Source organism: Phaethon lepturus, unplaced genomic scaffold (genome assembly GCF_000687285.1).
Source record: "Phaethon lepturus isolate BGI_N335 unplaced genomic scaffold, ASM68728v1 scaffold42704, whole genome shotgun sequence".
NCBI lineage: Eukaryota > Metazoa > Chordata > Aves > Phaethontiformes > Phaethontidae > Phaethon > Phaethon lepturus.
This window is the reverse complement of record NW_010533341.1, coordinates 1-15,982: the sequence shown is the minus strand read 5'-3', so window position 1 is coordinate 15,982 and position 15,982 is coordinate 1. Positions and strand designations below refer to the sequence as shown.

General features: G+C 38.8%; 1 protein-coding gene across 1 annotated transcript in view; it reads right to left on the bottom strand.

Annotated features, from left to right (window-relative positions):
• NLK (nemo-like kinase) overlaps positions 1–15,156 on the bottom strand; it is a 63,369-nt gene extending 48,213 nt beyond the window's left edge. Inside the window, 2 exon segments of the mRNA XM_010285149.1 lie at positions 14,533–14,723; positions 14,881–15,156. Coding sequence (XP_010283451.1) covers positions 14,533–14,723; positions 14,881–15,156 — 467 coding nt within the window.
• Between the last annotated feature and the right edge of the window lie 826 nt (positions 15,157–15,982).

The following is a 15,982-nucleotide window of genomic DNA, read 5'->3' as shown; positions in this document are numbered from 1 at the left end:
TAATATTTATCACATTAGCTTTATGTCTTCATTTAATACATTTGATCAGGACCTGAAGGTATGATACGCTTACTGGCCAGCAGTTAAAGCCACTGGCTTGAGCTACAGAAGGTGTCATAAGATGGAGTAGCAAAGTTCAAAGGTTTATTGAAAGGCCTTGTCCCCTGTTCCTCTCCGAGTGCTGACGGTGTCAGGATGGTACCCCTGCACATTGTTGAAAATTTCGGGGTTTTTATATTAGTAAATGTCTACAAGACTTGTTAGCAGAACAAAAAACCCAACCAAGCCTGTTAATCTCATGGTACCAGTGCCCAAGTAAACAGGTACAAGAAGCAGGCGGTGGAGGAGACTGCACGCTCAAGAAGACAGCACAGCTTCAGTGATACTTGCCCTTTTTTCCCCCCTTTTAAAATTTGACCACAATAGGTAATCATAGATCACTGCTCAAAATATCACAGGTTCTTCAAGGAAAGCGTGCTTCTCCCCCACCCCCCCTCCACCCAGTACCAACCTGGATTGTTATAAACCAAACCAATTTACATCCTACATAGCAGTCCTGGTTTCACAACTTCATCCAAAGAAACGCTGAAGTCAGACCTGCAGGGCTCTTGTCTTACCTATTAGTTTCAAAGCTATATTTAGTTTTAAATCATCTCCATGAACTGACACAAAAATCCTAATATATGTTACTCTATTCTGAGTCAGCCAAAAACCTTGTGATAACATAAATCACTACCATGGGTGTAATTCCAGCCTTGGACTCTTGGAAGAAAATGCAGAATTTCAAAGGGGAATGAAATTAATGGCTCTAAAACACTTCAAACCCAAAGTTTAAACAGTATGAAATAAAAATGATTACAGAAGGATTCCCTTTACTGGGTCATATGATAGGTGTCAAAATCTTCTGTGGGAGTGATGATATATACATTTAATATTCAAATTACCAAGCACCTGTCACTTCTTAATGTTTTAGAAGAGCCTTTAGATGAGTAAACAGTAGCATAAAAATGACAAGGTGGCATGCCCAAGACAGAGATCAGAGAAAAAGCCACAAGTAGGTCAAGGCTGGTCCCTATTCTGTCAACATTCACCTACTTTTCTTCAACTGCTTCAGAAAACAATAAACAATCTGAATCTAAAAAAGGTAAATGCTTTTCTCCTTCATCAGGGGCAAAAGGAAAGCAGCAATTCAGATTATGGGCTTGGGCAAGTATGTCAATGCCCTGCTGTCAAGAGCACAGTGGAAGACCTTAACCCTGACTTTTCAAATACAATCAATGAGCAAAAAGGCTCAGAAAAGCACTTTGATACCTTGAGCTGTCTATAATAACTTAAAAAACAAATAAAAGGTACTTTCCACTTCATAATTAAAAACCTGCTTTTAGTTAAGCTGTTAGGTAGAACCCTCATTCACTTAAATTAAGTGAACTATTGTAAAATAGATTTTTTTAAAAAATATTTTTGCCTATCAGTATTGCTTTATGACATTCTGCGTTAGAATACTTATGCATAAAGACTAACAGCATGCAGGATCTGTGCTAGTTGTTCTTTAGGCACTGACACAGAAGTATTCCGCAGAGCATGCACTGAGACTCTCCCTCTCCAGAAGCAGTCTGGATCTATATGGAGAAGATAAACACTTCAAGATTTAAACCTGAAAAGAATTCTAGCAGGTCTTAATTTCATATTCTTTTGTTCCAGTTCATGATCTGAATATTCACAGCAGCAGTCAACAGAAGACTGACAATTCGGGACACGGTCACATGAATGCTAGCTGAGGCACAGTGGATGGGCTGCCAGAACGTGGCTGTGAAACTGCATCCTTAACCAAACACAGCTCCTAAATTAAAACTGAGTCTTTCAAATCAGGTATTTATAATACTTGTCAGCAAGGATGAGGCATATAAAAAGTCTGTAAATGTCATGGACAGTAACTGTGAATTCATTTGGTCAATTCAAAACAGTGAAAGGAATAAGGGATGTGGGAAAGCAGAGTTTTCCCTATTTAAGAGCAATTATTATTTGGGAGCTTCTCTCCCCAACAATTTGAATTTAGCCATAAAAATAAGGTAGATGCTAGTTACTATTCATTCGGTTTACTTCACTTTAAGAGCTGGGTATTTTTCTTGATACAACCCTTGGTTGTTTCGGTGTTTGGTTTTTTTTTCATTTACATATGCTGAACTACATGAAAATATAAACCCTTGAACTGCATTGTCCTTTAGCTGTACATCATGTTAACAAGATCAGTTTCCAGAACGATGACTTACGAGGACAAAACTACTGGCAGATCTTAATTTTCTAAGGCATCACTTTCAGCCTGTGTCTACTCTTGCTTGTTCTGGATACATCCTTGCAATTGAAATAGGACTCACGACTTGAAAAATGCTAATTGAATGGAAGACTCCTCACTTTTATTAAAAAAAAACAACCCAGCATCTAATTTTTTCTTGTATTGTTTTGAATGTCTTTTTTTTTTTTTTTTTAATCTACACAGAGAGTTAAAAGCTAGTTTGCAGATGCACCTTTCTAAACCGTTTGCCACAGCTCAAGCCAGACGCAGTAACTGAAGTTAAGGCACGCTTGGACGTGAAGTACTCTATACAGTCTACATTTGTAACCTTGTGCAGTATTACATTATGCATATTAATTTTATGAATATCATGTATTTCCATGACCTGTTTGATCCACGTCCCTTCAATCAGAACAATTAACAAGAAGAATAATTTTGCTTCATCAACATACCCACAAGTTACAAATCAACATCAAGGAGGTCTGGTCTGCAGGATTTCAAAAGCACTTGGGGAGCACACAGGACTGAGTCAGAACACTAAGAGATTCAGAAAATTCTCTTCATTTTACCTAAAAAAGCTAGCCTAGGAACTGATAAAATTAAGAAAGATGGATCACAAGCAGTCTGGGAATAACTGGTATCTTCTTTTCCTTCTTCTGTAAAGCTTACCTGCAAGATATTCTCCCTCCAAATAAGAGGTCTGAAGTAAATGGACCAACACGAATTTACAGAAACATCCAAAGAAAAGTTACACTACTGTATAAGAACAGCCTTTTTAACAATGCTTTTCTTCTGCTTACTATGTAAGCTCTGGAGGGGGAAAAAGCTCTTATTTAGTTTCATACCAGTTGTCAAGAGCTTTTAAAAACAAAGGCAGAAAGAAGCTAGAAAGTATTCTATTAAAAGACAGAAAGACATACACATCTATCCAAAAGTCAGTGCACTGTGAGCTTCCACTCCAGACAGAAGTGCCATACCCAAATTAAAAGGTTCAAAATGGACTGTGATAGAACTTCTCCTGTATTTCCTGTAATAAATCTTAACCTATTAATTAGGAACCAAAACAGTTAGAAGAAAAATAAAATGGTTTTCAGTGAAACAAAGTCCACTGACCCAGGCCACATGCTAGACTCTCTCCTTTCTCATCTACAACTAGACTGGCTTTCAAGTCTCATTTGCAGAGCTCAACAAGTGCTAGTACAGATCTTGGCAATTACTTCACATGAAGAAGATTGCTCATTTCTGAAAATTGCTACTACCTTTATAGAATAAGTTTTTCTATGAATAGACAAATATTCTTCAATAGTTAGAAGAATGTATATTAAATAAAATAATAAAATGCATTATCTGAAATTAAATACTCTATGCACACTTTCAAGAGAGAAGGGAAAATCAGTAGCTTTTCAGAAAAAAAAAATAATAATGTAGATCAAAGCCAGAATAACTATTTGACCATCAGTTCAATACCATCCTCAACTTTATTGCTGCCATTAAGCAAACGCTCTATTCCGACACTATATTTAACTTACAAAATGAAGAAAACCATAAGAGCACCGCCTGGTGGTGCCAGAATAATGAAGAAAAATATTGCTGTGAAACCAGGAGTAGATTTAGGCTTAAAATTTGGAATAGCACCATTCCAAAGTCACAAGGAAACTAAACCACCAGTTTCTCTGGTGAGCAATTTGTTTGCACCTGTTAAAATATATTTGCATATGAAAGAGAATGGGGAAAAGAAAATCATTCTCTAGAGTCCAAGGATTCCTACATTTCCCAGTATATTTTACTTTAAACAAAATTTTCTGCAAGAATTTCTTGAACAGAAAGCTCCAAATTTATTTTTTTCAAGTTATATATAAATACTATCATACCACGTTCTAAGAAAATTAAAGAAAAAACAGAAGATAATCTATCAAAGTACGTATTCTAGAAAACTATTCTGCTACAACCATTCTGGTGTTATATCTAACATCATAAACAGCATAAAAATTCCACTCACACACATATGCTTCCAAGCCTTTGTAGAAAAATACTCCATCAGGAAATTAAAGAATGATACTACCAGGACACGCTGATCTGCTACAGCCCTCATGATTAAAGCTCAAATTCTTACTAAGCACTTTTAAACACTGTACATGGCTATGTTCCAAAGTCAGCCACAGCCATGGAAGTTATTTAATATCAAGGCTGATAAAAGTCTACCTTCATTTATCCATCACTCTCACAAAGCAAAAGAAGATACAGGTTTAAATAGTAAAATTAAGTCCAGATTGTTCTGGTGTTTTGGTGTACTGAATACCAGTGCATTTTGGTAAAGGGCTGTATGCACCTAATGCAGTTTGTCTGGTCTCCTGTTCCCTCTCCTGTGAAGCTCTATGCACTCCTGTACTCTAACACTGCACTCGTACCTTGCTGTATGCACTCACACATCACACAGCTGAGCTCCGTTGAACACAACTGCCACTTCTTCCATGATTACTGAAACTCCCAGTAGGCAACTTGCAGAAAAATTGCGGAACTCTGAAACCTAGAAAAATGTGCTGACAATTTCATTGATCAAAGTTCTCAGTGTCCTTTACAATATATAATCAAGTATTAAAAGTATAAGTACCTTAAAAACTTTAATATATTACACTTTGGCAAAGTTAGGGCATTTCTGCCCACAGGCGAGTTGGGGATCTCCCTAAAAGATACTCAGTTCTGTGATCTGCCTGCTTGAATCACCAGTATTTGCACATGTCGTACATCCACGGGCCAGTCTGTAGCCCATTCATAGGGCATATGTGATATAGTAAGGAATGCCAAATATTTCCATAGAGCAGATGACTTTGCACTTTTTCAGGTTACTTCTACAATGCACTATGGATGGAGCTCTAGTGATTTCCACAGAGAAGCAGTATTTATTTTCTACAATTTAGCCCTCGTATCTAAACACTATTGTCTTCATTTAAACATGCTGGTGATAAGCTGCACTTCATACAAAGCACCACAGACAGTACTGGAAAATAAGAAAAAGGGGTGGAAGTGATAAAAAGGACAGTCAGAACATGGCGGGGGGGGCAGGGATTAAAGAAAATACGTTACCTATGTTATTTTTTTTTTAAAAGCATGGCTTATTGCTACAACAACAAAATTAATTTTTATAACCTCTCTGCATTTAGATAGCAGATAATTGCTATGGTTTGTACCACCTTTAGCTACTGCCCCATTCACTACTCATCCCATCCACTACCACTTGCATTCACTTTTTCCTTGTTACTGCTTATTATGGTCAAATACCATTATCAATAAATAAATGCATTAACCACATAAGCCTCTACTCTTTACATACATATATGTACTGCCTGTCATAAACCACTTTCATTTAAGCACCTTTCCCTCACTCAGGGGTCTACTTTTACAAAATTGGATGTAATAGTTAGTTGGACTCACAATAAAGCATCTGCTTTGTGATGCATTTTCAAATAACACCACCGGGGCTTTGTCCATTCCGACTGCACTTAACTGTTTGTAGAACAGCTGAACACATCCACATCAGACAACTTCGAGAGCTGTAAAGCTTTTTCCTGTGTTTGAAAACCCGTCTGCACTGTTCCAACCCCAGACAAGATAACTGTTGTCTTTGAGGAATGTCATCAGTGACAGATGGAAGACAGCGTTCTGGCCCTGGCCAATGGAATATTTCACATGCAGCAGGGATTCTCCCATTTCCTCCATCCTGCATTCCCAGTTAACACATCCCCATTCCAAGTCTCTCCTCTTAGAAGCTCTCACTCCTCAGCTCCACAGGCTTCTGTTCCCATCCATCTCCAGCACACACACAACCATATGCTGTTATTTCCACAAGTGGTAGCATGGGAGGAGATCTATACAACTCCAAACTCAACAGTTTACATCAGTGCTAATGACTCCATTTACTAGTGTAATCAACACTAAAGCTCCATTACCTAAAAAAAATTATTTATTACTTTAAAGATTTCCCAACTTTACAGGTAATTTAGGACAGACTCAAACTGGCATAAATCCAAGCTACCGCTTGGAAACTGAAACTATATTTTGGTTACAGAATGAGATTATATCATTGTAAATACTTGGTACTAAGCAATAGAGGACATAGTCATTGATCACACACACTAAATAATCTGTTACAGAAACTTAAAAAGGACATCAGCTATTAAGTAAGTACCAGGCATACCACGTACTTGAATTTCAGGAAAAAAATCCAAACATTTTCAGATAGATTACTCTCGTAATAATATTTATAACTTAATCTTTAATCAAGTGCTTACTCTTAGATTCTAAAGGTTACAGAGGAAATTGCAGTAACTGAGCCAAGCTGCTTCTTATTGAATTCTTTTGACCAGAAATAAATGGGTTTCAGTAAACCCTAGAAGCTGTTCTGAGTACAGATCCTACTTTTTACATTACTTCTCATATTCCAGAAGGACTTTAAAATCTACATTGCCCCTGTATCATCTTATTCTCTGTTCCAAGGACTTTCATTTTTCAACAAAGTCAAACAAAGTAGCCAGTTCTATTTTCAGGAAATCTCCAGACTGAGGAAATTGTAAGTTTTCTGTGATACAGAAATCAGACTAACAGAAATCTAAATACAGCAAAAGTACAACCAACAAAGGCAGAAAAAAAATTCTTCTTTGTCTCAGCTGAAATTCTATTTAGACCAGTCAGAACAGTCCTGTAGCATATTCTTGCTACTAGCAAGTAATTAACATTACTTCAGCCTGCCTTATAGCAAGTACTGTATGAGAACACAAGCGTTACCAAGCAATTGTGAACGCCGGAATGGTTACAGGGGTGGCCACCAGTAGCCAGCATGGAGAGCATTTGTTAGACCAAGCAGAATGCAGATGTAAACTGATTAAACGTTGCAACCCGGCTGCACACTCCACCCAACTAAATTATGCCCGGATCGTGCAAGAAGATTGTAGCATTCCCTATGTGCCATTTCAATCTTTCAAAAATAGGAAAATTTTTCACATTCTGTGTAAAAAGAGGACTCGATTGCTCCACTGCAACTTTTCTTATGAAGAAACCAAAGGCATCCTTGTGCTCAAGTAACCAAAACTTCATATAAAAAAAAGGAGGAGCTAGACCTTGTTGTCACACAAAATCTAGTAGTAAAGCTACTGTTCAGTATTTGCTTACAAACAACTCAGACAAACAAGACTTCAAAAGCTAACCCTCAAATACAGAACAGATGGGTCTACTTACATACAGGAGCCTACATTAATAGTTTAACCTAAAATACAGTATTATTCCCCCAAACATCTCCCTCCATCATAAAACTCGTTCATCCATGCTCAGTTTTGCAGACTAAGCCAGCTTCTCAATTTGCTTATTTTCTAACATTTAAATTACAGTTCTTTGTGGATTTTTTAATATGCCACTTTAAAAAACACTACCAATTAAATTAACAAATTATTGTTCATTTTAATAAACACAAATTCAGTTTAAGTAAGCTCTATACAACTTCTCATATGAAAAGCTGAATGTTACGTATCCCAGACTAGAAGGCAGAACTTTCCAGAGGATTAAAGATACATGAGACCCAGATACAACCATTACAAGTCATCAAAAAACACTTCAAACATATCCCAAAGGCTTCCTTCTACGTTACCTGCCCAAAGCTATTTTCACTCTCAATCCCATTGTTTCCCCAAGAAATCAGGCAGCCTAGCGACATCAAGCCGCCTCACACAAGGCACACGCTTGTTATTGCCTGTATTTACTGCTCTGTTTGATCACGTACAACGGGTATGCATTCTTACACCTGCACCCGTTTATGAACGCTATGGCCCTTTATGTCTCCCGATTAGCAAAACGGACAATTTAAACGCGCTCTTAAAAAAAGGTGAGAGTATGGGCGGGGGAGAGGGGAAAGGAACATCTGAAATACGTCTTCTGAAAAATCAATATTAGACTGTAGATCCAGTCACAAGCTGTTCTGCTGTAACATTTGCAGAATTCAGAGGAAAGAGAAAATACTGAATGCTAGCATGATCTAACTGTATTATCAGCATACAGTTATACTGGATACAAACAACATCAAGATTTGCAGGTGCTGCAAAACAACGTGCATTTCAAGTGACCTGTGAAATGCTGACCTTGGCATAATTCACAGTGAACTAATTTATCCAAAATGGTCCTCGCCCAACTTTGAAGAAAAAAATCTTATCCACATTCCTTCCTTCTTGCATCATCCTACAAGACAATAATGAACAATCAAGTATATTACTCAGATAGAATTTCACCTAATTCCCAATGGCTAATTTAAATGCAAGCAGTTATTATATCAATTTCATTTAATTCAGCACATTTGGGGAACAGTCATTTAAATGTTAAGAGAATTTTTCTTTTCATGAAATTTGAAAAGTTAAAAGGCCCCAACTTAAACATAGAAGTTTTGCAAAATTTCCCACATAAAAAAACCTGAGTAACGTCATTGTTGTACTGTATTTCTTCACAAAGAGTGTCAGAATCCAATTTAGATAAAGCAATCCTTTAAAAAATACTGACATAGCGATTAAAGATAATCACCTGCAGATCCTTAAATGATGATGGTAAGCGTGAAACACAATACAAACTCTGCTCTGTAAAGTGCCAGTTGCTGGTACTGCCTCTTTTGCCTTAGGCAACCTCATGGTTTCCTCCAAGAAATAACTGGATAAAAACGACTTAGTCTCTTTCTTCGGAAATCACTGCCTATCTGCATCAGGCGTCCCAGACAACAGAAAAACTCACTGAAGTATAACACAAAAAGTGGAAAACCAAAAAACCCAGTATACAATGCAGTTCTCCTGTCTGGAATGGTTCTGTCCGCTTCCCACAGCCCAGTCAAGACAGGCTACCAGTAGTACAGAGGCTCTACCCAGCTGAACGGTGCAAGGCAACATTATTTAAAAATGTCACCCATAAGGGGTCAGGCAATTATAATGACGTTTATATCACAGCTTCTCATGGAAAGGTGTTTGCATACTGGAACTGGAAAGAACTAAAGAGCGGTAATCTTTTCTAACGGGAAATTTGTGTTCACGTTTTTCTGTTACAGTCTATGCAGACAAAGCAGATGCATCATTTGTATGGAAAGTTTCATATTTACCTAGATGAGTGACAGTCATCAGCAATGCTAAACACAACAGTCAATGCAGACAGCCAAGTCCTCCAAAGATCCTGAAAGGTTTGGGGTTTTTTTGAAGCTATTTCTGACCATTGTATTTATTAATTTTAAACATTTTTATTGCCCATTACTAAAGGCAAATTTCACTACACCAAAAATCAACATACCACACTGTAGATGTTTTCCACTCTTAAAGAAAAACCCTGGGTTATGTTCTTGATTAGTTCTGCTGGTGCATCTTAGCCAGCTGCAGTATCAGAACTTTAAAAAGGCTCTTTGGATTTGTCTTGGATTTGCTCAGTTTGAATGTTTTGTAGGGATTCTCTGTCCAGATAACATTATTGGTGTGGATTACTCCTTCAGAGACTGTTTATCCAATTCCGGTGGATATTCTGTTCCATCTACCAGAGAAATCGCTTCCTGCTTACAGTTCTCCATTTATGCTCAGTCTCACTCACAATGAGAGTGCCAGGATAAACTTTAGAGTCCCTTTGTATTTTTTTGATGGATAACAATTCCTTTTAGATGAATACAAAATGTCAGATGAAATAGTTTAAAGCAAAGCAAACAACTGTCCATCTAAATGCTAATTAACATGGGACATTTTCCTAATGTTCAAGTACTGTCGTCCACTAGCGGGTAACTTTTGAGGCACTGGAAAAAGACCATGATACAAACAGCTTTAGTCTACAAAAAAACCGCTCACACCAAAAGTCTTAGGGTTTCATAAAACAAATTTGCATAATTCAGCTTTTTCTAAACTTCTCATGCTTACCAGACTGGACTTTTGCATTATTATTTGCATTAACGATGCAAAACATCAGTGTGGCTCACAGCAGTATCAGACATCAGAAGGGGAACGTATTCTGCCGTTACGCATACTTCTTTTAAGCTGTAACATCTTTTTTTTTTCCCCCTAATATACATTCTAGCAACTTTGTCCAAAACAAATTATCTATATTGCATACTCGCTCAGCATGACACGTTCCTTTAAAGTAACAGTTAGGAGATTATCGGTTTATCCTAGAAACATCTTTCCTACTGCTGTGCTTAGTATCACTACAGTGATAAAACCTTCCTAAAATAGTTCTAGGGTCCAGGCAACAATCAACTGTATGCAATATTCTTTCAATTTTTATTTAGCAGTAACTTTAGTGATTTCAGGCCTTTGAAGGCCAGGAATGAACGGCAGATTTAGGCTAAATTATTCCTGCCTTTAAAAGTTCTGTCAGCCTGTACATAATATCCTATCTCAACATCAACAGCCAAACTATTTGGAACTTTATACTGCTGTTTGACTTTCTGAATAAAAAGTATTAGAAGCAAATACATTAAAAACCACACTGCAATTTAAAAATGTGTAAATCAGGACTTAAAAAAAAAAAAATCCATCTACCGTTTTCTATTCTCATTTGTAACAGATTCCCCACAGAGGTGCCTTTTAACAGAGTTTTAGTAATAATAAAACAGATTGGTTGATTTCACAATCTTTGATGAATAACAATAACTTTTCCAAATTAGAGACACATATAAGACAAATACAATCCCCACACACCTTACAGAGTCATAGCTTCTTATCCCATGGGAGTTGATATATTCCAACCAACAAGACATCTTCACAAAATTTCAGCAGCAATGTTAGCAACTTGAACCAGCACCAAAGTAATTATTCCCTGTCTACCTCCACAGAAGTTGCAGTTCCTCTTCACTGGTCTAGGAATCCTGCATGAAAACAGCACGAAAGCCTCTTGCAGAGGTATTAAGGCTTCACTCCTCACTCGAAAACCTATGAGCCCTGGCAGGTTCCATGAAATTATTATTATTATTATTATTATTAATCCCACCAGATGGCAGCAGCATGTCTCCCCACCAAAACAGGGAGCACTTCTGCAAAGGACAGCTCCTTATTCTTAGAATATACACAAGACTTCCAAAAATCAGATAGACAATTTGAAACATGGGGCACAAACAGAGTTTGTCGCTGAAACTACAATCGGTATTTTTTTCAATACTTTAAGAATGCGTTAACAGTGGATACTTCCAGAGCAAATTGCTCTGTCTTCAGCAAATTAGGTACGCAACTTGGTTTGTGGCAATTTGCCAAACAAGAGCAGAGTTAAGCAAATCTGCAGAACCTGGGGGAGGTACCTACACATCTTTTCCTGCTTCAGCAACTTCCCCCCCCCCTTTTGCCACAGTTCAGAAACACCAAGCTTTGGTATTGCATTAATATGCACATCTTTATGTTAAAGTACAATGAAAATGGATAAATATAGCAATTTGTTGCCAATTGTTCAAGAGATTATTTTCTACTTTGACAGCTCGTGTTAAGTTCACTTTAAAATCTACATGGAGTCGAAAGAGATGACGTGCCCAGGACAGTTGATTTAAGACGTAATGGTGACTAGATGAGCAAGGATACAGCTTGCGTATACAAATACTAGCAGCAGCAACACAAGCATGCATGGGTTAATAAGGAAAATGCTGAAGCATGATGCTTCATGAGTGACAAACTCCAGCAGCACATTAGCTACCCCGAAACGTCATGAAGTACCAGACAAATGAACTAATGACAAATGAACTAATGACAAATGCTAATTCAACTGCCAAGTCAAAATCACTCTCAGTAAGCTAACGGGAAACTCAATACTGCACACTACTAATTACTTATTCGACGAGCTAAACTTAACTGCAGGATAAGTTCTATCTTTCTAGACAATGCAACGACACATCTGAGTAGCAAGATGAAAGACTACTGCTTCAAATACTCAAACTGGCTGTGGAATAATATCCATTTCCCTCAGAAGTACAGATATGAACTTCTCAGTTATCTATTAGTGCCCATACATGCTCAGAAAGAGATACAGATAAGCGAGAGAATCCTTCTTCAAAATTAGCTTAGGCCTTTCGTTACTGAAAATTCTGTACCAAAGTATGCATTTTTCATGTCTAAGTCAACTTAAACCATAAATATCCTAATGAATGTTTATGTTCAGTTGCATTCTCTCACACAGCTAAAATTAAATTACACAGGCATTCTTTTACATTTTGAATGAAATCTAAAATTCAGTTTAATTATTGCTTACAAACTCTTAAATTCAGTCTGCATACACTTGCAGAAGTTAATATGAAATGCCAAGAGCCTAACAGTGACCACTGAATTCACATATACGTGAGCAAAGAGGAAGCAAATTTCAGCCAATTACACTCTCAGCCTGCGTAGCCTTATAGCTTTAGCAAAGGAGATCTGACCTCCAAGCTTCTGCTTTTATTTTATTCAACAACCTCCCTCTTTTTTTTTTTTTTTTTAAAGCTGTTTTTATCTTGAAGCAAAAGCTGTAGTTACAGCTTTGCAAGCATAGTCCCACTGGGGGCAATTCCTGCTTGTGTGGACGCAGTTGCTCGGTCAGGGGTCTTGGGATGGGGGGACTCTTCTGTCACCATTCTACCCAATGTCAGTCGAGAACAGGCCCTTCTTCTTCCTACGCTTCTTTTTTCCCCTCATCATTCTTAATGATATTATATTTAAATATGCAAGCTTGACCTTTTATTCTATTGAATATTATGAAAGCACATCTCCCTCTTCACCTTACTTTTCTGCAAATAAAACTGAGAAAATAAAGACCTAGGAAATATAAACAGGTAAACAAAATGCTTGTAGAAACGATAATAAGGTCTGATCTTACATAACGATCTAAATTTAAGCAAGCCTGTAACAATTAAGTTAAAAAAATTACATACTTTATCAAAAATATATGAACAGATGGAAATAATCTTTAGATAATTTTTTACAGCAGATTTCTTGTCAGTTTTCATTCTTTTCCATCAACTTTTTTATACTGTACCGTATCTAGAACACAGCAGCGCTAACTGTACAACAGCACCCCTCTGACTTTGAAAACTTAGTATTTAAATTAACTCCCTAGGCCTTCTGAATTAAGGGACACAAGAACAACTGTAACATTAACCTGCGCCTAGTTTGTGCAGCTTGTTCAGACTTCTCAGAAAACATGCTTTTATTACAAATACTGGTCTAGTTACGAATGACCAACTTTAAGGGCTGGGACAAAGGAATAGTGTGTCTTGCTCTTGTTAGGCCTGTCGTGCAAAGCACTTTGCCACCGTATGCTGGTAGAGACTGCAATCCCAGCCAGATAATGCTTCTACCTCAGTAAAATTAAAATACGAACAGTAGCAAAAGCAAAACTCCTTAACCACCACAGAAAGTCATCTTGACTGAATGCTGTGGAAAGTTCTGTAGAGACATGACAGAGTTGCACACTTCAAACTTTGCAATACAGGAAGTGTGCTGCAGCACGCTTGCTCTCAAAAACACCACCAAGGCATCGTTCATGTTTCTAATAAACATTTCAGAATAGGGTAAACTGACAACCGTTCATAAAAATAGCAAAAAAACCCCCACCAACCCTCATGCCAGTTTTGCTTCAGTGATCCTGAAGAGCAATAATTACATACATTATATTAAGGTGGTCAGAAAATACATTAGAAAAGATTACGCTCCACTGACAAAATCCTCTGAAAGAGCGGCTGGGAGAATAAAAGGACTGTAGGCAGTACTACAGTAAGACAGAAAATCCCATTTACATTTACGAGAGGAGAGCAAAGTTCAGATATTCTGTTTCGGGTAGCATATAGGCCAAACAGTCTCTTAGACAAAGATCTTGACAGGTGACTGAAGAAGGAAGACATTTTCATATGCTTTTAATTTCTAACTCTTACGTCATGTCAAAACATATATTCTAATGCTCATTTGTTAACCTGAGACTTCAAGAAGCACAGCTTAACTACACAACATACATATTCTAATAAAATGCTTGGAAGGTCTATCAACATGTTGCATTTGTCTCAAAAGAGATTGATGGTGTGGCCTGTTAGTCAGAGCTTGCTCTTCACCACTCTAAACCTCGTTCTGCCAACAAAAACAAGTGAAGCCAACTTTCTAAGAACAGAGAAGAACCAGCAAAAAAATTTGTAGTAAGCAGCTTTCTTGTATTCTGATTCAAATGACAAAAACAAGAATGAATTATGATCTGGTAAAAAATGAACAGGAAAAATCATTTCCGTTTTTTTCTTTACTCACCAGACAACACCAAAGGCTCCATATCCAATAGGTCTGTCCGGCTCAATGTCCAGTTGCTGTTGTGGATGTTGTGAGTGCTGATGATGGTGCGCTTTAACTGCAGCAGCTGCTGCAGCTTGTACCTGAGCTGGGGCTGCTGCAGCTGGTCCAGGGGCCTGACCCGGTGCCGGTGATGGGAAATATGGCTGCTGCTGCCGGCCCCGGCCGCAGCTGCCGAAGAGGCATGCTGCTGTACGGGATGTACCGCAGCCGCAGAGCCTGGATGCAAGTGATGTTGAGGGTGGTGGTGGTGATGGAGGTGAGGAGGAGGGAGGTGAGGAAGGTGGTGGTGATGGTGGTGGTGGTGACCTGCTGCTGCTGCAGACGTACCGCCATTGTAAGCCGCCATCATTTTTGCGTTGGCTGTTGTGCTGCCGAAGAGGCATGCTGCTGTACGGGATGTACCGCAGCCGCAGAGCCTGGATGCAAGTGATGTTGAGGGTGGTGGTGGTGATGGAGGTGAGGAGGAGGGAGGTGAGGAAGGTGGTGGTGATGGTGGTGGTGGTGACCTGCTGCTGCTGCAGACGTACCGCCATTGTAAGCCGCCATCATTTTTGCGTTGGCTGTTGTGCCACAAAGAGACATTCAAAAAAATGCCCTTTGATTGGATAACAACTGGGTCAAGCTGTCATTTGGCCATAAAAATGAAATCTGCTACACTTTAAAAAAAGTTGGGTTTCATCATACACGGCCCACCTTTAAAAACATTGAGCTCAACTGGCCTTATCTCTTCGTGAAGCCAAACAATTTGGAGAATCTCTTCATGTGTACGTGAGCCAGAGTGCACGAACCCTCTTCCCCCAAGCGTCCAGCTGTGGTTGGCTACTGAAACTCCATCCTTGGGCAACTGGCTTGGGTTTTGTTTGGTTTTTTCCTTCACTTTTTTTTTTTTCCTCTTTATAGAAAAGAAATACAGTGATCAATCCCCCTTCCCTGCAGAAGGAGGGTTTGGAGTCTCTTCCCTGGAATACCCCAAGAGGACTGACAAGTCTACCCCTTCCATTCCCACATCCTCTCCATTTACCTCCTTGAAACCTCCCTGAGCGCCCAGGCACCTCCTACATAGCTCCCTCCTTTCAGCACCTGCTCCCTCAAATGTAGCCAAAAAAACAACAACTTGGGAGTTTGCAACTTTTCCTTGAAGGCCTGAAACACACACAAGCACCCAGAAAAAGTGAAGAGGAACGGCAGGCGTGGGGAGAGAGGGAGAGGAGGGCGAGGATAAGGAGGGGGATGGCAAAAGGGGATGAAAAGAAGATAAAAATAGATGGAGGAAGAGAAAGGGACGGGGCAGGAAAGCAAACAAGGGCGGAAGGAGCGGGAGAAGGGGCGAGGGGGGAAAATGGGAGCGGGGAGAGTGACAAATGAATGACAGGGCAGCGCGCGGGGCCGGGGATAAAGAGGGGCGAGG